Here is a 23,171-nt window from a genome sequence, read left to right as displayed (position 1 = left end):
TTCAAAATGAGTTGTGCCATCTTAAAATAGTAAATTCTCTATAAAGGCTTCTCTTTGTTTTGACATTGTCATGAGTTTTTTGGATGATGGGCTTTTTTTAACCTTTACTGAGGATACTTGTGGGACAGTGAGATTAATCTGAAATTCATGTTACTGTAGCTTGTTCTCCTTGGCCAGGAGATGCTTCTGTTTGCTCTTACAGGTCAGTGGTAAGTATACACTCAGATATCCATCAGTATTGTATTTCTGAAAAAAATTACTGGTGCAGGAATTATAGCAATGTGGAAATTCCATCTCTCCACCATAGTTACTAGCCACGATTGTGCCAGAAGTAGGAAATATTTGTTCTTTTGACTAATGCTAGTACTAGTGAGGCAAATGCTCCCAACACTTCTCCATGGGATGTAGAGTGGTCTGTTCCTTTATTCTTCCCTTTTATTTATTTCCTGTAAGGGGCATTTAATGGTGGAATATAATTCATTATAGTCCACTTTCTTCCTCTACTGCAGCAGAAATGGGGTTTAGAGGCAGCCTTCTAACCCATGAATACCCCACCATCATTGTCCTCTAGACTTAAGAGACAATGCTCTGCTCTCACACTTCCTACTTGACTCAGCGAGGAAAGGGCCTTCCATTTGTCCAATGGGTTACCCTGCTGGAACAGAGCAGCAGTTGAAGAGGCATACGTTGAATTCCCACACTGTCACCAGAAAGGAGAACCAGTGGCAAGTAAGCGTCTAGCAGACAACCGCCATTCTTCCCTTTTTTTCTCTCTGCTATCTCTGTGACAAGTGCTTTCAGGATTGTTCTTTTGATATACAATTATTGTTATCACTTGAAAGGTGGATAATGATGACCAACCTCTGCCAATTTCAGATTCTGTCCCCCTCCCTTTTATCCATACCTCCTTCCAGAGTCTTTGGAGCAGAAAAAGGCTTCTGCCAGAGACCACTGTAGTTAGTCTCCTTTGCTGCAGCTAAATGGAACTGTAAATCCTCATTTTGAAATTTTTATATACAATTTATATAATTTAAATACTTGTATTCATGTTTGTTTTTTCTTGCAGGCAGGGTCTGACAGCAAGAACACACACACTGTGGCAATTCTTGCATTAGTGAAAGAAGCCCAAGGGAAAGACTCGTCGAACAAATTTCTCCCTTTATTCTCAACCATAGCAATAGTACAAACTTCCCTCATCCCTGTTGTAGAAATGACTGCCTCTGGGGGGATGGGACAGTGGCCCTGTCCAATCAGTACATGCTTTATTTACATAAAGAGACCTTTTGTAGATTAGATCTCATCTCTTGTAAATGAAATATAAATGCTATAACTTGTCTGGCCATTACTACCTCAGTTTGCTAGGAAACCAATTGTTTTATTATGTCACAGCCGCACACCACAGGTATCATTATGATGTTCTAGAACTCCTTTATTGAAGTTCACTGTAAGCTAGCATCATTTTAATATACCTCTGTCTAGGAGCATGAAGCTCAACTAATAGCATAAATGACTACAGCTGAAATAGGTCGAAGTGAGAAAGGAGGATTGGCGATGGACCTTTCTATAGCAGAAACTCCACATGTTTCAGCTCAGGTTGATTCTGCTGTCTCAATTTCTTCTGCTGTTCCACTGTGTGATAAAACAGCAACTGGTGACTCTGCCTTGAGATCTATAATAGAAGAAAATGCATTTCAAGCTTTGAATGATGGACCCTGGGTAAAAAGACCACGTCTTCTCTGTGATGATAGTTCCACTGAAGACAATGATTTTTTATCCCTCACCTTTCCAAAGAAACTATGGAAAATTGTTGAAAGTGATCAATTTAAGTCACTTTGGTGGGATGATGATGGAAATTGTGTAGTGATTGATGAAGAGCTCTTTAAAAAGGAGGTGCTGGAAAGGAGAGGACCTCTGCGAATTTTTGAAACTGATTGCATGAAAAGTTTCATTCGTCAGCTTAATCTCTATGGCTTTAGCAAAATGCGACAAGATTTTCAAAGGTCTGCCTCGTTAGCTGAATTTCTAGCAGAAGAAAAAGCAGCATCTGCCTTTAGCAAGGTAAAATATTTCTCAAAGCTAAAGATGCTATTTTAAAATGTTAAATTAGTTTTTTGCACGTGCAAATAAGTTTTGTTTTATGCTTGTTATGAAGAGAATCTATGAATGAGGGTTGCGAAGGATATTCTGACAGCCATAATTTCTTAAGGTATTTTCATGAACAGTAAGAGTAAAAAAAAAATGTGATTACTCATTTTTGCCCTGAAGTGACCATTTCATTGTGGCTTTTTCCTACTCTCCTGAGCCAGTGATTAGTCTCTAAGGTGCCACAAGTACTCCTTTTCTTTTTAGAGAGAGAGATTCCCCCTTCCCGCCTGGTTACTGGCTTCCTCCTGATGCTAGATCTGAACTGCTTTCTTTCCCTCCTGACAGTTGCTGAATGCTAGAAATGTGGATATGGCCCATGTGCTACTGACTGAACCTTTATGGCCTTCATTTAAATTACTAAAAGTCAATGGGACTTGTACTCCTAAATCACTTCAGTGCTTTTGAAAACCACCTACGATTAGATAATAGCCATCCTTATTATTTAAACTCTGTTTTGATACTAGACCCGTTAAAGGGACAATCTATTAAAAATAGTACTGAAAAATGTCCTTACCTGTATTCTGAATAATACCTTTAAATGTCAAATTTACATTTCACCATTTCTGCCATGTTTGCTTTTTGCCCTTTATTTTGCTTCTACAATGAAGCTAAGCTATTCATGTCCATTTCCTGGTTTAAAGACTAAAAACAATGCTGCAGGAGAATGTTCATAAATTCAAGGATAGATCACTGATTTTAAATGTTATGAGAATGCTTCTGTTTGGTTCATCAAATCATCTTCACAGACTAAAATTGGGACCTAAAGTGCCTGCCAGTATCCCTTCAATGTTAATGTTTGACTTTTTTATGTAGGCAAAATCTTAGCCAGAATGTGCACTTGACTCTTGCTTTTTTATCCTCACAGAGGTGATTAAATCTTTTCACTTGCTTTATTTAGTTACAGTTCTACCATAACCCGAATTTTAAGAGAGGCTCTCCCCACCTCCTTGTAAGGTGTAAGAGAAGAGTTGGCATCAAAAATACACCACCAGTTGCTTTCTCATTAGATGAGGAATTTAGTGAAAACTGCCTAAAGAGTGAGCGAAGAAGCTCAGATGTTCAGTCTGCCTTCAGAACTGCTTCCATGGAGGAAAATGACCTTGTTGCAACTGCTCCAAAGGAAAACATGCAAACATGTGCACTAAGAAAGCCTACAGTAAATAAGGGACTTGCCAGAGCAACTGCCCGAATCAGAAGTGGATATGTTTCTTCACCAGCAGCTTCACTGAAGCCATCGGAACATGCGACAGCAGAAGACAGTGAGAAGCTGAATCAGCTGGCTCCATTTCATTTACCCCAAAATAACAGCCATACTCGAGTCAGTACTCATGATATAGATTCCACTACAACTACATCCGCGACTTCTTTGTATCATGTCATACCTCCTGTATCAAATAGTCCTTTTGGACCTGTGATGGGGCTTCCTACCTTCCCAACCATGTATCCAGACTTATCAGCTATGCAGGCTCATTGGGCTAGTTTGCTGCCATTTTGTAACCCGTGGTTCTCAATGCCTATGATTGCAGCAGCCTCTGCCATTTCAATGTCAAGATCATCTCATCACCGAACTCCATCATACCATCACTGCCCTAATTGCAACTGCACTTCAAACAATGCACCTGCTGCCAAAGACGTTGGACCAAAGCCTACTGAATATTCAGGATACCATCGATAAAGCAAAGGACTTTAACATTTCATATTCTGAGGGGAAAGTCACTGACAAATCTGCAATGAAACTGTCTGAAGAATAAATGTCTTTTTCCAGTTTTCCTGTCCTATTTATATTAAATAAACCCAGACTTTTTTTTATTTTCAGCAGGGAAGAATTAGTTCAGTAGAAGTAATTGGTCAGCTTTAATCACTTGTAGTAGTTAACAAATTTAGGGATCGAGAATAAGAGCAGTGTAATGTTTGAATTACATTTGGGCTGGTCAAGTTCCTTCCAAAGATAACTTCTGCTCCCTCCTTTCCCCGCACCCCTCCCCACCACCACTTCTTTGTCTCCGCAGACTGAAGGGCTGTGGTGGAGCCAAGCTAGGGGAGGTAATGCAGGAGGACTGAGCCTCTTTTCTGTTCTAGAGGTGATATGTGCAGCATGCAGCTCTGTGCCTGAGGAATATATTTCTGCCAGGCCATTTACTAAGGCTTGGTTTGCAGAGCAGGGTTTGACCTAAGTGTTTAAACAAAATATCTATCACGTGATAACCTTCCTACTCACACGGTACAGTGATCTTCACCTTTTAGGATAGCAGGTTTGTAACACATGCTGAGGTGGATGACCCACCGTGATTCATGTTAGCGTCATAAGAAATAAGATTACAAATTAATGGTAAGCACATATTACTACAGTAAAAGATCTCCTAAGTCAGGTCTAGGATAAGAGATCTATAAAATCAACAGACCAAAATGAAAAGAGATTGGTTTCATTTTCAGCAAGATGCAGGTTAGGGTTTATTAAAAAGGAGAAAGGGAGGAGGGGGCAAGATTTAGGAATTACTTTACCATCTTGGATCCCTTTCACTCAGATAATTTTGAAAGGATGCTGCAATCCAGGGTTACTTTGATGATAAACTTTGAAGTTAAATATTTCAAGTTCCAAAAAATGTGAATTTCTTTGTTCTTGGTGCGGCTATGAGCTACCAGATGGTGGTAATTAGGGTCCTGCATACATTGTGACACAGGGATAGAGCCTGTGCCCAGTGAAGTCAGCAGTAAAGCTTCCATTTAATTCAGTGGTGGAGGATTGGGCCACAACTGATGTGAGAGAGGAAACAAAATACAGGACAGTAGGAATATTTATTAAATGATATATTTTACAAAGTAGAGTGGAATGATTATTTCAGCTTAGGGTTAGTAGTTCTCTTCACTACCATGTGGAAAGTAGGATTTAGGTTGGATACGCATTGAATTGCTTAACAATGATCCTTCTGCACAATTAACATGACACATTGAATTAAAATGATTCTTTTCCTAGATCTACTTGAGGGTTTTCTACAGCACCCATCCCCCTGGTGTTCAAGCACGTCTTAAACGTTTATTAAAACTTACATCAACTCCAATTCATCTGGAGCTAAAGTATGAAGTCCTTTCTGAGACACAAATATACTGGTTTCTGTAGGAGCACTGCCTACAGTAGATGTGCAGGATTGTATCCCTGGACGTGCAATGAAGAGCAATGCCTACTAGTTGTAAAATTTAATAAATATTCTATGACTGAAGTCTTCAGTGTTTTGAAGAGCAGATACAAACTGGATAAAATGTGCCATTAATAGTGTATCAGTACCCCACTGTGCACCGTTCTGCATATTTAGCTTCATGGAAGTCTGCTGCAGTCAGCTCCCAATATTTACATCTTATATTCAATAAAATGACAAACTACCCTGAAATTCAGAAGTGTGAAATGTATTGCAATTTTATAAAGAATTGAAAAATCAAAGAATAAATGGAGTGGTTCATTAAATCCTAAATCAAACAGCTTCCAGTCACAGACCGGTGCCTGCTAGGATTACTACTGTAAGACTCCTCTTCAGGAGGCACTGTAAGCATTGCACATATGCAATCCACATAGTCTTTAGAAGTGCAGTTATTGGCTGGGACTTTTGTACAGCACTTAGCTAAGTAAATCTTTTTCAAAGCCTTTCTCTTTCTGTTTTTTTCCCCAAAACATAAAATCCGTTCTCAGGTATGAGGTGGTTCATCCTAAAAAGTTCTTCTGCCCTGTGGATTAGACCTCAGAAGGTGCAGCTGAATTGGTGTTTTTACTAGCTGGATAAGGCTACATCATATGGCAGTAAAAATGTCTATGCCTAGTCTAATGTGTTGATAGCCTTGGTGCAGCTGCACCTTTGCTGAAATCTTTGATTGTCCTTGTATAAGAAGTTTTAGGTGGTTTTCCCTTTCCACTGGGGGAATTTCTAGTATAATGAGGATGGCTGGAAATGTAGGCATCAATTGATTCTATAACGGTTACTATATGTGAGCAGAATTTGGCATTGTTTACCCTCAAGAACATCTCCTTTAAGAACCATCACTTTCTAGAGGCTAGCATACTCATTTTATTGTCTTTGTATCTACGCCCTTTGTGCGGACGCAGTGCCACCCGCCCATATCTCAGATCTGAAGGTTAAAATGAGCTTTGACACTTCTAAAAATGTGTCACCCCTTCTCTATCTGCCAGCTGGATCCTCTTTGATATCCATATGTATGCTTGGTCCCACCTGAGATTAGTTTTTTCCTCTGGCACACCTGCTTCAGTGTTCTGCATGGAAAGCAGACAACTATTAAAAGGTTTCCAATATTAAACAGGTAGTATTTAGGTAAAAATGGTTCATGGACCCTCTTGTTGCTAGTTAGACAGTATTTCTACTGGGAAATTATTTAAAAAAAATGCTTTTCAAATATTTTTCTTGAGGTCTTACTGAAGGAGACCAGAAGGAAGTCTTAGAAACTGTCCTCTGTAGACACACAACAGTATAGTCCAAGCAGAAGCAGTACAAGCCTTCCCACACTGCCCTACCAATGTACTGCAACCTTCATATGTGCAGATTGTGTCTATGAAAGAGAGCAGTTCAGACTTCATACTTGAGCCAATCCTTGACCTCTTTGATAAAACAGCCAATAAGAGTGCTGGTTTTTGTCATGTGGTAACCTGACAGCTGGACAAGAACAGCCAAACTCACTGAATGGCTATTAAAAGGAAAACATTTTGAGTCACTATCAGTTAGCTGGGGATTTGACCCAGCTACATGGGGAGGAAATCTTCACTAACCCATTACTAATCTCAGCCATTTACCATAATTTATTTCATATTAATATATATTAAAATAGATGTTATGTTTATCCTTGATATCAGCAATTGTGTTCATTTTCTCATTATGATGCTATATTTTCTGAAAGGGATCCTATTATGATGTAATGCCAATGTTACACATTCACTATTGTGATGTTCATGAATGCTTAAACAAATTGTTGCATACTGTCATGGGTGTTTAACTTTCTGAAATGATCTATGAAAGACCAATATATAGTCTGATATTACTCAAAAGCAGGTGAGAAAATTTCTATTATGAAAAATATTTAAACAATTTAAATTAAAAATATTATCAGTGTCTACTACTGTAAGTCCTTAATATTTGGAGTTTGGATTGTAAATTCAGTGTAAAATAGCTGTTAAAGTAACCTTATTTTCTCCCACTTCACTTTTTAAAAGTCTTTGGAAAATTAAAAATGATGGGTGATAGCTTGATGGAGTGGTGCTGGAATAAATGTTGGTCCTGCTGAGTATTTTTGTTTTAGTGGGTCAGAAAATTCTCTCTGAAATACTTTATGTACAAAGGTTTACTAATCAACTGAACGGAATTACTTGTAAGGACCAAAGTGTGCGGAATTTGGCTAAATTTCTGGAAAGTAAAGAGGATACCTCTGCATTATATGATGTTTTTGATCTGATTTCCTAATAGGGAAAAAAAATCATAGGTTTTTTTGTGTGTGTCTGTTATTTCTGAGCCCAAGCCTGGGAGGTCCTGGATGCTACACATCTCCCATGGATTTAAATGGGTGTTGACAGCATTCAGCACTTTACAATCTTTTATATCAACCTCTGGCTAGCTGCTGTCAAACTTGAAAATCCAGTCCCGACAAACTGCTGAAAGGGAGAAGGGGCTTTCTGTTTCTTCTCCTGTATTGGTGCTTCCTGACTGCTGGAAAGGGGAGGTAGGATCTCTACTTAGTTCCATCTCCCAAAATTCTTGGCTACTGTAATAGGGAAGATCATTCTCCATTATTCTACACCCTTCCCCATAAGAATGGCCCTACAGGGACAGACCAAGGGTCCATCTAGCCCAGTATCCTGTCTTCCGACAGTGGCCTATGCCAGGTGCCCTAGAGGGAATGAACAGAACAAGTAATCATCAAGTGATCCATCCCCTGTCACTCATTCCCAGCTTCTGACAAACAGAGGCTAGGGACACCATTCTTGCCCACCTGGCTAATGGCCATTGAGGGACCTATCCTCCATGAATTTATCTAGTTCTTTTTTGAACCCTGTTATGGTCTTGGCCTTCACAATATCCTCTGGCAAGGAGTTCCACAGGTGGACTGTGTGACGAAATACTTCCTTTTATTTATTTTAAACCTGCTGCCTATTAATTTCATTTGTGAAACACATTTCTTGTGTTATGAGAAGCAGTAAAGAATTCTCCCTTTCTACAAGATTTCTGCAAAAGGGGAGGAGGGTGTTTTCAAATCTACTCATTCCTCCAAAGCTTCAAGTAGGGTTGGAGAAGGGGAATGTCTGTGCCTCTAACTCATGCACACAGTCCATCCTGGCTCCTGCTGGGGTCTCTCCTACTCTACTCTACCCCAATTCTACCTCCTAACTACTGGGAGGGTGCATGAAAGCAAGAGGTGGTCTCTGCTACTCCACTCTTCCCCAGGTTCTATTGTGGGGGTCCTCTTCCTCCTTGAATAACTTCAGTACCAGCCTCTGCTGCTACTCAGAGCTTTTCCAAGCAGCAGCAAGAAACTGACATGAGTCTCCACAGTTCTACTGTGGGAACAGCAATTGTGAAACTGATCAGACATGTTAATTTTTCTCTTCTGCTTGACAAAGCTAGAGGTAGCACTAAAAGCAATCTAGATGTCTGGCAGCAGATTTAGGAAGATGACACTGCATCAGTTCACACTGTGTTGACCACTGAAAGACTATTCTTGCAACAGTAAGGGTAGATACTTAAGATACAAATTAGAAAGCTAAAAATGCATACATTGATAATGTAAGTCTCTCATTTGCCAGGACAAGCTTCCCCGAGGCTGGGGTGAGAATGGATTTTTCAAGTTCTTTTTTTAGGACAATGGGAGAAATAATTCAGATTGAAGATAAGCAGCAGAGGCTAATTCAAGTGTCTCATTTACATAAATGAAAACCGAAACCCAAGGTGCACAGGGTAGATTTTATGGCAGATTTTGTCCTATAAAAATAATGCTGAGAATGCAACTTGAAAAGGGAGAGTACTTTCCAAAAGCAATGCTGCACATGCATACACAGCTTTTTTGGAATTGATATACTTTAAAATAATCTGTTTCTTTTGTTACAGTTGTATTATCAAGCATCAAGAGTCTTTATTCAGTTGTTAATAATAATGAAAAGAAACACTAAAACTAGACGTTTTACCCTGGAGCAAGAGGGTAACAGCACTGACATAAAAGCTGTGGGTATGCCAAATGCTCAAGAATGTGCCTCAGCATGCTTCGGTGGTGGCCAGCAAACTGATTTGCCATCCCATTCTCTACAAAACTGTGCACAAAAGCTTTTACCTCCTCAAGAACTGAGAGCAAGCATCAGCGAATTAAAAACTCACTCAGCCATCTTGACAGGAAAAAGTTCACAAGAACAGAAAATAACAAATTTTGAAGCCACAAAGAACAAATATTGTGACCATTCAAACAAACATTCCATCATCTTAACTGGATCTTCTCAGATAAGGGAGTCTAACAGCCGTGAATTAAAATATCACCCAATGACCTTGACAGGACAAAGTTCACAAGAACAAAATACAGTTGGCTGTGAAATCAAGAAGAACAAGATGTATCATTTTCATCCATACAAACATACCAGTTTTACTCCAGATATCAGCTATGGTATGGATTCAAGAATTGCTGCATTAAGTTATCACCCCTTGACTCCAAATCCCATGCCAAGATTAGATCCCATAACTAGGCTTCCTATTTGTCAATGCGCTCACCTAGATTTAGCAGCTATGAATCCCTACCAGATTGCCAGATTGGCGTTCCCTCATCCATGGTTTTCCATGCCTATGATGCCATCTCTTTCTGCCATTTCTATGCCTGGGGATGCCCCTCCTCAACATAGGACATCCCCACATTATGTTTACTGCCAATGCTTTTGCTGCCTTGGAAGCTGGAGAGCCTCAAAACCAAATTTGCAGTAAGAACTTCGGATGCAAGGGAAAAACAAATGTTAGTGACATATGCACTAAATAATTTTAACACAAATTTCCATTTTATTAAAATTAAATGTCCAGAAAGTTAATTTTCTGCAGTTTCTTCTTATTCTTTGCTTTATTTTTTTTTTTTTTGGTCCCTATTGTTCTATGATATACTTTTTAAACACAATATTCTGAAGGTAGGCCTATTACTATTTCAGAGCAGTCAAAGAAAAACAACAGCTAAGAAGAGGAGCCTCAGCCACCTTTCATTGAAATTTACTGAGGCAATGAGTTACCTTCTAATGACGCCAAAGCGTGCCCCCTTTAAATCCTTTTAATTGTAAGGTTTTCATACAATCAGCTTTTTTGTGGTTCAATAGTAATGTCAGAGTTTCTTCAGCCATGCATTTCATCATCATTTCCAACAAACATACAGGATAGGTATTTCCTACCCTAAGCAGAGAAGAAAGCTTTGGCACCTTCTATAAGCACGTGTGGTTACTGCTGACGAGTCGTGACTTTTTAATGGTGACCACTCTATTGTCTTGAGTGTCTAATTAGCCTGGATAACATTTCCCCAAACCTGGCTCACATGTAGCTAGTTTATGATTAGTTACATACAGAGATGATTAAAGGCTGTGTGGTCTATTGTTTAGAGTAAAACACTGAGGCTGAGAATCACAATTCCTGGTTTCTATATCTAACTCTGCCACTGGCTTACTGTGTAACCTTGAAAGGTCACTAAGCTTTGCTCTACCTTAATTTTCACATTAGTAAAATGGGAATAATAATGTCTAACTCACAGTGGTGGTGGAAGGCTTAGTTAATAATGTTTGTAAAAAACTGAACTCCTTTGAGAAACAATACACAATAAAACCAATGGATTATGGTTTGGTACTATTCAAAAGCTGTAATAAACAGATAATTAAATATGCTGTGCAGCTCTTTTAATGAAAGATTTTGTAAGTCCTATAGGAAGAAAAACAATATATGCACTGAACAACAAAGGATAGAATCATAAAATATCAGAGTTGGAAGGGACCTCAGCTATCAAATCCCCCCTCATTCTTCTCTTCCGCAGACTAAACAATCCCAGTTCCCTCAGCCTCTCCTCATAAGTCATGTGTTCCAGTCCCCTAATCATTTTTGTTGCCCTCCGCTGGATGTTTTCCAATTTTTCCACATCCTTCTTGTAGGGTGGGGCCCAAAACTGGACACAGTACTCCAGATGAGGAATAGAGGGGAACGATCACGTCCCTCGATCTGCTGGCAATGCCCCTACTTATACATCCCAAAATGCCATTGGCCTTCTTGGCAACAACGGCACACTGTTGACTCATATCCAGCTTCTCGTCCACTGTAACCCCTAGGTCCTTTTCTGCAGAATTGCTGCCTAGCCATTCGGTCCCTAGTCTGTAGCGGTGCTTAGGATTCTTCGGTCCTAAGTGCAGGACTTTGCACTTGTCCTTATTGAACCTCATCAGATTTTTTTTTGCTCAATCCTCTAATTTGTCTAGGGCCCTCTGTATCCTATCCCTACCCTCCAGCTTTCAACTACCTGAAAGGGGGTTCCAAAGAGGATGGATCTAGACTGTTCTCAGTGGTAGCTGATGACAGAACGAGGAGTAATCGTCTCAAGTTGCAGTGGGGGAGGTTTAGGTTGAATATTAGGAAAAACTTTTTTCAACTTTTTCAGAGATGATTTAGTTGGGGATGGTCCTGCTTTGAGCAGGGGGTTGGACTAGATGACCTCCTGAGGTCCCTTCCAACCCTGATATTCTATGATTCCATGTGGCCAAGCTGCCAGAGATTGGAGTTGAGGAGACATCCAAGCAGGATCCTACCCAGTTTAAACAGAGAAGAGGCTGGCAGTACAGTGTTCTCCAGAGGTGCTTTCAGTTCTGGAAGTAGCTCCTCCTCAGATTCAAAATGGGCCTGGTTTATGTGCCTTCAGGGAACACTACAAGGCAATCTTTCAGACTGCCGCAACAGACAGCGGAGCTGCGATGGAATCTGGATCTGTGGGGGAAGTGGGGTTTGGCAGGCTGTTTAATTTTATTTTTTGTGTAATTTATGGCAGGATTTCCTAGAGCCCTGGATAGGTGCCCTCTTAATTTTTGTACAATACTAAAGAAACAACAACTAGTTTGGCCCTGTATATTTTATACATGCATAAATAATTTATCCATAGCTAGAATTTATGACATCACTAGAGTAACAAAAACTGTGTATGTCACAGCCATGGTGTCGCTTCACTACTGCAACATTCTAGAACTTCACTCTACACTGTAACCAAGTATTTATCATGTCTTTAGAACTATCCTGGACTGAGTACAACATTACATTTCCAGGTTTAACTTACTCCATCTAGATTCATGGCTACAAACACTTCAGAAAAAGAAGACAAATTTAATGTTATGTTTGATATGGCAGTAGCATTAATATCCACTGACAAAAAAACCTTCAGTCCTGAAAAATCAGATAAAAAGCTTTCATCCGTTTCTTTAATGCTGGACCAGAACATACCAGGAGATTTACCTATAAAGGACATTTTGGAAGAACATGCTTATGAAGTGCAAGAAGATGCCAGCTTCTCCAAAAAACTGCATTGCTATACCTGTAACCAACGTAAGGTTGAAACAGGCGAGATAAATGTACTTCTTTCTCTCTCCTTTCCCAAAAAACTGTGGAAGATAGTAGAAAGTGATGAGTTCACGTCTATTAGTTGGAATGATCATGGAGATTGTGTCATTATAGATGAAATCTGCTTTCAGAGAGAAATCTTAGACCGAAGAGGCATCTTAAGGATTTTTGATACTGATAGCATAAAAAGCTTCATTCGACAACTCAACCTCTACGGATTCAGTAAAATACGTAAAAATATCACTTTGCCTCACTTTCAAGCAGAGAAAAACAGAACCAGAGCAAGAATACTGGTAAAGTAGTAGAAATCTATGTTTTAAATAATTTTTTTGCTTTACATAAAGGGACACATCCTTGAGTCTCAACCTTTGTGCCCTTGACATAGCTCAGGAGAAGGTGGGGTACAAACATGTCTTTAAGTTATATTTGTTCCGCCCCAATTCTTGAACAGGCAGATACCAGGTGAGTCACATGACACAACATAGCGCAGCATGAAGGATGCTGTGTTTTACACCAATTGCCCATAACTGCAAGTAGCTGTTCCAAAAACCTGGGATGACTGGGGCACAGGGACACCTGGGCTGTGATGAGTTGGGTGTTCTGTCTGTATCCCTTATGAATTTTGGATGATTTTATTAAAAATTGTATCATGAAATTACTGTGTCATAGAAAGCCTCTATGGACGTGGATCCCCCGGGGTGAACAGGGTTGCGTCATGTCTCAGCCAGGCCAGAGCCAATGGTGAATCGTCAGCACTCAACGATTGTCTATTGGGACAATAGATTTGCTCTTTCTAGAAGACGACACTTCCTCCTCTTGTCTGAAGGGAAGGGGGTTTAGGAAGGCAGAACAAAAGCAGCAGGTGATCCAAGCAGCAGTCTGTAAAGGGACTCATGGCGGTAGCTGGGGGAAGAGAGCCATTTTCCACCAGATTAAGATGAGGGAGATTGATCTTTCCCCAAGACCCTTTCCCCAAGCTATACCCCTTGTGCCCCTGGAGGAAAAGGAGTTGTACACAGTGTGGCATTGGAGCCACTTCAGCAGCTCCACGTAGGGCCTGTGTACACTTAAACTGCTATGGTAGCACAGCGACCGAGCACTGTCTACACCGGGGGTTTGGTGGCTATAGCTACGTCTCTCAGAGGGTGTGGATTTTTCACACCCCTGAGAGGTATAGCTATACCAATGTAAAAGTCCTAGTGTAGACTAGGCCTTAGTCAGGGGACTCCTCAGGTCCCTTTAAGTAGAATTTATAGCTGCTTTGTGCTGCTGGAGCAGTATTGAGGATCTGGCCCCAAATGTCTTCCGATTACACTGCTAAATATGTAGCGATTTAAAAGTCTTCAAAAGTAGTATATATCAGAGGGTTCTAGCTACATTAATTGTATACAGCAAAATCAAAAGATAATGTTTAGATAATTTATCATATATATGAACATATCTATGTACTATAAAAGGCTGATGTGGCTGGCATGTAAGGAAACCTTAAAGTCATAAACAATATAGTTTTTGAAATGAGTGTGTGTAGCATAGGGAAAAGATAACTTAACAAGAAATATAAATGTATAAATACCAAACTGTCAATAAATTACTTATGGTGTATAATTAGGAGTAATGGGATTAATAGTCTGAGTATCAGGAACAACTTCCTGATAGCGAGCCCTATTAAGATTATGGAGAAGTGGTGAAAATACTATGGCTTGGGACATTTACAACGAGATTAGGCAAAGCTCTAGAAAAAGTATTGTAGAGAACACCACACCATTGCCTCAGGTGGATAGACTGGATGCATTTTAGGTCTTTTCCTTCTCCAGTTACTATGATTTCACTTAAATTAAAAAAAAAAAAAAAAAAGTCATTCAGCTATGAAATTTGGAAAAATCTTTCATATCTTACAAGGTGGTACCACCATACCCAGATCCTATGTTTTATACTTGGGAGTTTTATCTGACTAAGGGACACAGAACTAGATAGCTTTTTATTACTAGAGAGAATCTGAGGTTTAGTATGACAGTTCACAGCATGTAGACAATAGGCACCAACATTATTTATGGCAAGGTATCTTATGTTTGTTTCACAAGTTAAAACATTCTGAACCTTATTATTACATGTTAAATTTAAAAAATGTTTGGGATTTTGTTCCAGCTGTATCACAATCCATATTTTAGAAGAGGGTGCCCCTTTCTCATTCAGAGAATGAAGAGAAGAGTTGGCATCAAAAGTAATGAACAGCCAAATCCCATCAGTCCTAACTTGAAGAGAAGAAAGCCAACCGCGCCAAAGAAATATATTTCCTTTCAAGATTCAATTCAGCCAAATGATTTGCAAATACTTTGTCTAAAAGAAACAATGCATAACAATCTACAAAAGAATTCAATAAATGCAGGGAATGGCAAAATGAACCATTCCTACCCAGTCTCTACACCATGGCCTTTGGAAACTGAAACTGAACACACTATTCAAAATGGTATTTATAACCAGCAAAGAAATCCATGTATGGATACTAATGCCACCAGCTCAATTTGTCCATATTTTCCTCTGACTTCAGAGACAGGGCTTGAACCCTCAGTGGGACTCCATCGTTTACCTTCAACTTACCAGGACTTTGTGTTCATGAATGCTCAGTTTACTACTTTAATGTCCTTTTGGAACCCCTGGTTTTCAATGTTGATGGCAGCAACTTTGACAGAAACTCTCAACCAACAATTTACTTCTCCAGCTCAGCCATGTTCTTTATGCAACTGCTATGATAACACTGAGCCTTCTGCCAGCTGTGATTCTGCAAACTCAAATTCTGCAGAACTCTTGTGACTGACAAATTACAGTTTATAATGGCTGAAGCAGATCATGTCTTTTTAAAATAATATACAATTAAACTGGTTAAAAAGTCTAAGTAATGGGAGTATTTATTTCTTCTCTACACTTACGTTTCCCAGGTAGTCAGCATAAACAAGGCTGAGCTAGAGATTCTTAAAAATGCATGCTTCCACCCACCAGATGTAAAACAAGTCAAGCAGTAGTATGCTAACAGATCTTTTAGACATAGGGATCATATACCCCAATCCTGGCACTCAGAACTTCACAGGACTGGGTCCCGTCTGTAGAAATCCATTTCTTTGGCATGATTCCCAGTGAAGGTTTAAGGGGAAAAGATCTAATTATCTATAAACTTCTTGTATTTGCACTAGTACTTTTCAACTATTATTTAAAAAAAACTATATAGAACCTCAAAAAGTAAGTTTCCATTTTGTAGCCACAACATTAACGCCCTGAAGTATTACATTCAGTTCACTTCAGTGCCAGAAAAGATACTGACAAATTGGCGAGAGTTCAGAGAACTATAATAATTATAGGGATTGGCTTATCAAGAACAATTATAAAAGGCCTGTATAAAAAAAAAAAGCCCAGGAAAAAAAAAACAAAGCGGAGGAGGAAAGCATATTTGAAGTGTGTAAGCACCTCAGATGGAGAATTATTTAGGGAAATTCCAAGAGGGGAACTAGAATCAACAAGATGAAGTTAAAAAAGGGGAAAATGTACACTGACTATCAAAAAAATATTCCTGGCAGTGAGATCTCTCTCACTGTATAATACTTTTCAGTTGAGCTGGTGGAAGCCACCTGGGAACATATAAAGCTGTGTAGATAAACCATTAGCAAATGTACTCCAGGGAAGAATTCTGTTCTGGCCATCGGGGGATAGATTGGATTTCTGAATAGGTCTCTTTTATTTTTAATTCCAAGCAGTCCAGAATTCTGTGACAATTTAGAAACCTACAATCCTCATATTTAAAACTCATGGGGGTATTTGTATTGAGACATCTAAATTTGTATTAACAGTTACATTTCCTCCACTGAATAGGAGGGGACAGGGGAGTAACAATACAATAAAAATCTATCTTAAGTGATCAGAGGAGAGGCTGAAAAATATACTAAATTTAAAGTTCACAATTATAAAAGAGTATATAGCTACTGATGAATTTCTTTGAAAGTGGCAATGGGAAAACTAAAAGAGGTTGAAACATGTTCAATGATCTCAATCAGAAATCCAAAGCAGTATGGCAATCTTTATTTTAGGGAACATCCTCACCCCTGCTAAGTTCAGGTAGCTGGACTTCATGCAAGAAGAGAACCACAGAGATACCCAAAATTTCAAAAGTGGTAACACAGGCATTTTACCAGTGCTGCAATATCGTCTTAAATACATGTTCCTGGTCATGCAAAGGAGACTTATTAATGGATTCACATAATTGAAAATCCATCAACTACGGTTCCTCCCCAGCCCAGGCTGCCTCCTCTAGCTGCATGTGTCAGGTCACAGAGGGTTCTATGGAGCAGAGTGCTATGGTGGGCACGGACAGCGGTGGCCCTGTGCATGGGGCCACAATTTCAGTGTGACTGCTCTGGCTGGGGCTTGCCCCAGGCAAAGAGGACAGGCCAGAATTTGCCCCCTGTCAATTAATTTATAATCTTTGAGGAGAATAGTGATTTTTTTTGTGCTTAATTTTAATTCAGTATTTTAAAAATAATTCCCCTCCATTTACCAATGTTTTCCATCTTAAATGAGAATATTAAAAGTTATTGCATTTGTTCAGATACACTTTTTACAAATGCATCTATAACACCAAACATATTCTTGTCCTCTCAAGTACTAGTCATGCTACAGAGTCTATAAAGGGGGAACCAAAAACTCTATCATTAATGCAAAGGAGTGCCTGAATACTATTAGATATAACTTCTATTTATATACCACTTTTGATGCCAAAGGATAAAAGGCACTTTATAAACTTAAACTGTTATAAAGAAATTGCATCATCCCACAAATGAAATGTAACCACTGCTGGAAAGCACAGCAGCACATAGCAACTACCCTCTTAGGGTAGGAAATGAAGGAGAATACTGTACAAAAAATTGTAGTGAGAATTTGAATAGGCAGACTGAATCCATAATTTGAACTAGATTAAAGGGAAAGCTAGATATTATGCTGCACATTTGCATTTTGTTAATACCTACATATGTAGGGAAAAATGAAATGCCTACAAACATCTGAGCAGAAATTCATATTTTATTTCAAAATAAGGCCTATGTCCTAGAATAAGAGTTGTATCCTACTCTGAAACACTGATGATGAATTTTAAATTAGTCCTCATTTAGTCCTAAATCTTATAAACATGCTTAACTTTACTAAAATTTAAAAAATGGTAGGAGTCAATGGGACTATTCACATGCATAAATCTTTCTAGGACAACAGCCTGAGTTTCTATTTACAACAAAATATAACCGAACACTTTTTCATTCCATTATCATCCCACAGCCTGATGCAGCCACACCTCCTTTTAGGTTTCAGCATTTAAAATAGATACATCTATATCTCAATATATTAAAAACATTTAAAAAACCCATTTATTTACAATTGTCCACATGTACACATACAAGACGCTTACAAAATAATATAGACATCAATAATGGTCATTGACACAATGACATCTCTTCACCAGTTGGTAGAAAAATAATTCCAGACATTTTTCCTCATTATTTCAACTTCTTATTCTGGGGTCACAAAAAACAAAGAAAAAACTCAAATCAGTTTTTGCTTCATATCTATTTCTATAAAAAACATTCACCACAAATACATTCCAGATGAAAGCTTGGGGAAAAAATAAAAATCACCTACATATATGAAACTAAACTAATGACATCTGATACTACAGCATTGCACTCCGGCAGACACAAATATACCTTAATGTTCCAAAGGGATCAGTTCCTGTGGGATATCCACTTGCCATACATCTTTGCCCCCTTTAGCAGGAATCGGTTCCAGTAGCCATCTTGGATTTGAAACAACAGTCAAGTATTTCTGCTCCAGGCTAGTGAGTACAGCTTGATTTTCCAGCTCCAAAATCTTTTCAGGAGATAAATTTTCTGGACATTGTGAGGTCTCTCCAATGTCAACCAGCCCTGTATTATAAATGCAAAAGTTACTTGGCAGGTTAGTTCCCCTCCACAACAGAAGTTTTCCAAAATAAATTTTTCAACAACTTCCCAGTCCACATATAAAACAACTAATTTATATATAGGAAGGTCTCTACATCCAATGTACACACCTTAAACAACAAGTGTCAATCTCTGCAAAAGGCAGCCTATGTGACTCAAGATGAAAAGGAAGATGAGCTGAAGCATGCAGTTATAAGATTATTAATTCAGTGTGATGTAATTCTGTTAAAAAGAAGTTCTGCAACTACTGAGGTATTACTGAAAACTTGGGAGCCAAATTCAGCCCAGGAAAAGCTCATCTTAAAAAACAGAACTGTGCCCACTTATAACGGATGAATTTGCCCCTATTTTATTAAAATATCAACAAAAGAAAGCAAAAGGAGTACTAGACAGCAGGTATTTTCATATCTTTCTGTGATTCAAAATCTTTATGAAATAAAGGCCAAACAAATCTTCATTCCTTTTCATAGTTTAGCATGTGATTTATGAAGAAATTATGAATTTACATACTACCTAGACATACTACCTAACAATTCTCTGTATGATACCAAAATATTGTTCCAGCTGTACATGTGATACACTGTTCTTAAGGAAATAAAAATATTAAAATGAAAATGCGAGAGTTGATCTGACAAAAGAATTGATATAGATGAGACTAAAAACAACAAAAAATGGATACAAACTTCATAACTAGACATACAGTACATCTATTTTAACAATTTTAAAGCAAAGAAACAACACTTCTATCCTAATTTTGTACCACAGTAATAAACTTCCCCATTGCCCAAATAATACAAAACAATATTTGGAGTATTCAACCACTTGCACAATTGAAAGAGGCAGCCATCAAAGTAATGTACTAACATGACATGAAAAGCATGCCATGACTTCATTTAAGTATAGGAGTACTGTAAAATCATATCAGCAAGAGGAATCAGAAGCTCAACATGCAAGAAAGTACATGTAGAATCAGCATTCTGGGTGCAGCTAGTTGGGGGTCAGTGGCATGGGGATCTGGATGTGGGGGCTCAGGGTGGTGCAGAATTCCGCCAGAAGTAACAATGTGCAACACATTACTGAATTGAAACTTAAGGCCCCAATCCCGCAAACTTTTAAGCATGTAAATAACCTCACTTACACATGTAGACCTATTAAAGTAAATGGACTATTCAAGAGAATAAGTAAAGTCTTTGCAGGCCCTGGATCAAAATGTTTACTTCTGTTAGCAGTTGAAGTCAATACAGGTATGAAAGAATAAGCTGAACTCCATTCTGTTTCTGACATTGGGAGACTTGTCAGATAACTCTTAGTTCCAAAATTATTATTACTAGTGATAATGAAGAAAGCAGAATAACTTAACTGGATATTTATAATACTAGGAGTTTGCACTGCTAACAGTTTGAAGAATTATGGTTTTACTTGTATATGACACAAATTGGATCCGTAAATTTTCCACTTGTCAACATTAAAAACACATACACACAATTTGGGTGCAAACAACTGCTATCTGCTTTAATTATTGCAAAACCTTAGTGCACACACAAGTTTGCATCCAAAAAATTCACTGGCCCCAATGGTATTTGTGGGTTTAAAATTCTAATATTTGCATGTATATTAGGCTACTGAACATGCTCACACAAAAATTACAATGTTTAGGGAGTGTGAATTAGCATAGACATACCCCTAGTAACAGGCATGTGTGCGTGCAATTTTGTGTGCTCATGAGAGAAATGGGAGAGGGTGCTGGCATTTGAAAATTTAAGCCCCAATCCTGCAGATACCTATGCATGAGCTTAACTTTACATACAGCAAGTAGTCTCACTGACTTCAGTGCCAATACTCAGAGCTAAAGTTAAACTTGTACATAAGTCTTGGCAGGATTGGCACCTTACAGTCACTTTTCTAAGTTCAGCTACACTTTAAGGTTCCATATACTGCTTTACAACTTTCAGCCCAAATATGATCCCATTTCCACCTACTCAATCTCACTGATATCAATGAGGTTACACAAGTGGAAAGGACAGCAAAAATCTAGCCTTTTGTATTTATTTAGTATTTTATTTTTAATGTTTTTGTGAACTTCACAGTACCTCACAAAAAATTACAAAGTTATAAAAAAGTTGTCTAGAGACAGGTTACAAAATTTGTGCTTAAGAAACTGTGTTTGCAAATTTAAAACATGCTTCGGACTGCTTGCAATAAAAAAGACCAACACTGCTTACCAGCAATAACTCCTCTGCCAAATTTTTCCCCTTTATCTAATAACTCTTGAACTTGCATAGGTGTCATGCCAAGTCTATTCAGAAGGATCTCTTTCCATGTTTCATCTTCCCAGTCCTTGAAAGCTATGTGAATAGCAATAGTGCAGTTCTTGTAGTCTAACAGCAAAGGACGCCAACGAGTCTCTATTGTTTTGACTTTGTTCAAAACCAATCCAGCATAGGGTTGCCGGAAGGAAAGACAGCCAAATCTCATCTTTCTTCAGCGTCACTCTTTACCTTATACTTCTCTCATATCCTGTTTAGTTTATAAAGGGGAAAAAATAATTAGCTTAGCACAACATCCCGATGTCCAGGACTTGAAAATCCATCCAGCAGCGGCCACAGAAAACTAATGCATCTGCCTGCACAACAGTCTTGAGAAGTTTTGCAAAATAGTCTGATTATTCAAGTCACTGTACCTTCAGAATGCCTTAGTATTTCTAGAAAGCAATAGTGAGTTTTCAAACATTTAATCAGTCTTGAAACTCCAAAAATTAGATTATGATCTGTTATATTGGTGTCTATTATTATTTGCAAAAAGAAAAGGAGTACTTGTGGCACCTTAGAGACTAACCAATTTTAGTCTCTAAGGTGCCACAAGTACTCCTTTTCTTTTTGCGAATACAGACTAACATGGCTGCTACTCTGACACCTGTTATTCTTATTTGTATGGTAACGCCTAGAAGCCCCAACCAAGATCAGGGCGCCGTTGTAACAGAGCACTGAAAAAACACAGAGTGAGAGATTGTCAAGCAGAGAAAATCTTATAATTTAAATAGACAAGTCAAACGGACGGTGGGAGATAGGAAATATTATCCACATTTTACAGGGAAAAAAAGCCTTTGGTAGAGCCAAGAATTGAACTCAGAACTCCTAAATCCTAGTCTAGTGCTTTACCCACAAGACCCTTACTAAATCAGATGTTACTCTGTCCCCATAACTGAGATCAGAAACTCGCTACAAGTATTTACAGATAGAAATTAAACTTTTCACATTAGTTTTCAGCCCATATCATGGAGAGTGTTTCGGAAGAAAGAAGCAAAATACAAAAAGACGTGGGGACAAGAGTGGGAGCAGGATACAAAACGAATCATTGGTCTTGCAGGTTTGGAAGAGTGAGGGAGGAGTTGGAACAGCTGAGAGGCAGGAGCTAAACTGTCCTGTGCCTCACAGGCCAGGGCAAGAAGCTAAACATCAAATGAGGTGGGCCTGTGAAAGCCAACAAAGATACTTGAAGAGGGTTTGACCTGGCCAGAGTGGCAGGCAAGATGGAAATATGCTAAATCTAACCATGTTTGTTTTTTCAAACACAGTGAGAACGGTATATTGTTGGGATTTACCCTTGTTTGTTTACAAAGCAAATGCTGAGGCACTGTGCTACAGAGCAGGAAGGCCAACACGTCAGAACAACTAGAAAAGTCCCCCTTTGCCAAGAAATAAACAAACATCCAATTCCTAGTTCGGGAGGAATTAGATGTTTAACAATATTGTACACTCAACAGTAGGAGGTGTTATCGCTAGCACAGCAAATTCATTTTATACATGGCTTTTACCCTGACAGTGCCCAGTAAAACGGCTGCTTACAATAATAAAATAAATAAATAAATAAATGATATCCTTCATTCAAGTTGTCTCAGACAGGAGCGCCACTTACACCATTCATACGGGGGCTGTTCAACACCCAGCCAAGTGCTGACTCAGGGCCCCTCTCACTCTTCACATTGGGGCTACCCCCACCCTCTGCTACCATCAAAACTCAGGCCCCCTCACCTCCTATGTCCCCCCACCATCAACTCAGGACCTAGAGGACCCTCACTCTTGGGCTCCCCCCCCCACCATCAACTCAGGACCCCCCTCACTCTTAGGCTCCCCCAACTCCCACCATGAACTCAGGGCCCCTCGCCGCCCTAGGATTCCCCCCACCCACCATCAACTCAGGGCCCCGCCCCAACTCCCACCACCAACTCAGGGCCCCTCGCCGCCCTCACACTGGGGTTAACACCCGCCCAACGCGCTCCCGGGGCCCTCACCAATCGGCTCGTCGCTTCCGCCGCCGCCGCCCCGAGCGCTGGCGGGCCGGCAGTGACTCTTCCGCCGCCGCTACTCGCCACCAGGCCTCGCCCCTCCCGCCGGCCCGCCCACAGCCAGAGCGGCATCCGCCGGCCCGCGGACCGCGCAGCTCG

General features: G+C 39.4%; 3 protein-coding genes across 5 annotated transcripts; 2 read left to right on the top strand and 1 right to left on the bottom strand.

Moving 5' to 3' along the window:
- Positions 1-1,141: 1,141 nt before the first annotated feature.
- On the bottom strand, positions 1,142-23,150 carry LOC125642980 (protein EOLA1). Of its 3 annotated transcripts, none has more exons than XM_075132557.1 (4): positions 23,019-23,148; positions 20,950-21,244; positions 18,473-18,691; positions 1,142-1,669 (listed from the first exon to the last, which is right to left on the bottom strand). In XM_075132557.1, exons 2-3 carry the CDS (start codon positions 21,200-21,202, stop codon positions 18,474-18,476), a joined length of 471 nt encoding a protein of 156 aa, XP_074988658.1. In that variant the 5' UTR covers positions 21,203-21,244; positions 23,019-23,148; the 3' UTR covers positions 1,142-1,669; position 18,473. The 3 variants fall into 3 exon arrangements, with proteins under 3 accessions (XP_074988658.1, XP_048720960.1, XP_074988659.1); XM_048865003.2 differs by having other exon boundaries at positions 20,950-21,225; positions 23,019-23,103; XM_075132558.1 differs by lacking the exon at positions 1,142-1,669 and adding an exon at positions 17,781-18,283 and having other exon boundaries at positions 23,019-23,150.
- Positions 1,507-3,869, top strand: LOC125642977 (heat shock transcription factor, Y-linked). Its single transcript, XM_048864998.2, has 2 exons — positions 1,507-2,058; positions 3,044-3,869. The coding sequence occupies exons 1-2, from the start codon at positions 1,507-1,509 to the stop codon at positions 3,818-3,820; spliced, it is 1,329 nt and encodes a 442-aa protein (XP_048720955.2). The 3' UTR covers positions 3,821-3,869.
- LOC125642981 (uncharacterized) lies at positions 12,467-15,723 on the top strand. Its single transcript, XM_048865006.2, has 2 exons — positions 12,467-13,027; positions 14,880-15,723. Exons 1-2 carry the CDS (start codon positions 12,467-12,469, stop codon positions 15,543-15,545), a joined length of 1,227 nt encoding a protein of 408 aa, XP_048720963.2. The 3' UTR covers positions 15,546-15,723.
- Positions 23,151-23,171: the final 21 nt, after the last annotated feature.

This window comes from Caretta caretta, chromosome 9 (assembly GCF_965140235.1).
Source record: "Caretta caretta isolate rCarCar2 chromosome 9, rCarCar1.hap1, whole genome shotgun sequence".
Classification (NCBI taxonomy): Eukaryota; Metazoa; Chordata; order Testudines; family Cheloniidae; genus Caretta; species Caretta caretta.
The sequence above is the reverse complement of the archived record's forward strand: the minus strand, read 5'-3'. Positions and strand labels throughout refer to the sequence as shown.

Bases quoted from the DNA above. Each gene is read 5' to 3' on its own strand.
- LOC125642977 (XM_048864998.2), top strand. From the start codon at position 1,507: ATGACTACAGCTGAAATAGGTCGAAGTGAGAAAGGAGGATTGGCGATG. The intron at 2,059-3,043 runs GTAAAATATTTC...TGCTTTATTTAG, and splicing joins CAGCATCTGCCTTTAGCAAG to TTACAGTTCTACCATAACCC.
- LOC125642980 (XM_075132558.1), bottom strand. From the start codon at position 21,202: ATGAGATTTGGCTGTCTTTCCTTCCGGCAACCCTATGCTGGATTGGTT. The intron at 18,692-20,949 runs GTAAGCAGTGTT...TTTATAATACAG, and splicing joins TGGCAGAGGAGTTATTGCTG to GGCTGGTTGACATTGGAGAG.
- LOC125642981 (XM_048865006.2), top strand. From the start codon at position 12,467: ATGGCTACAAACACTTCAGAAAAAGAAGACAAATTTAATGTTATGTTT. The intron at 13,028-14,879 runs GTAAAGTAGTAG...ATTTTGTTCCAG, and splicing joins GAACCAGAGCAAGAATACTG to CTGTATCACAATCCATATTT.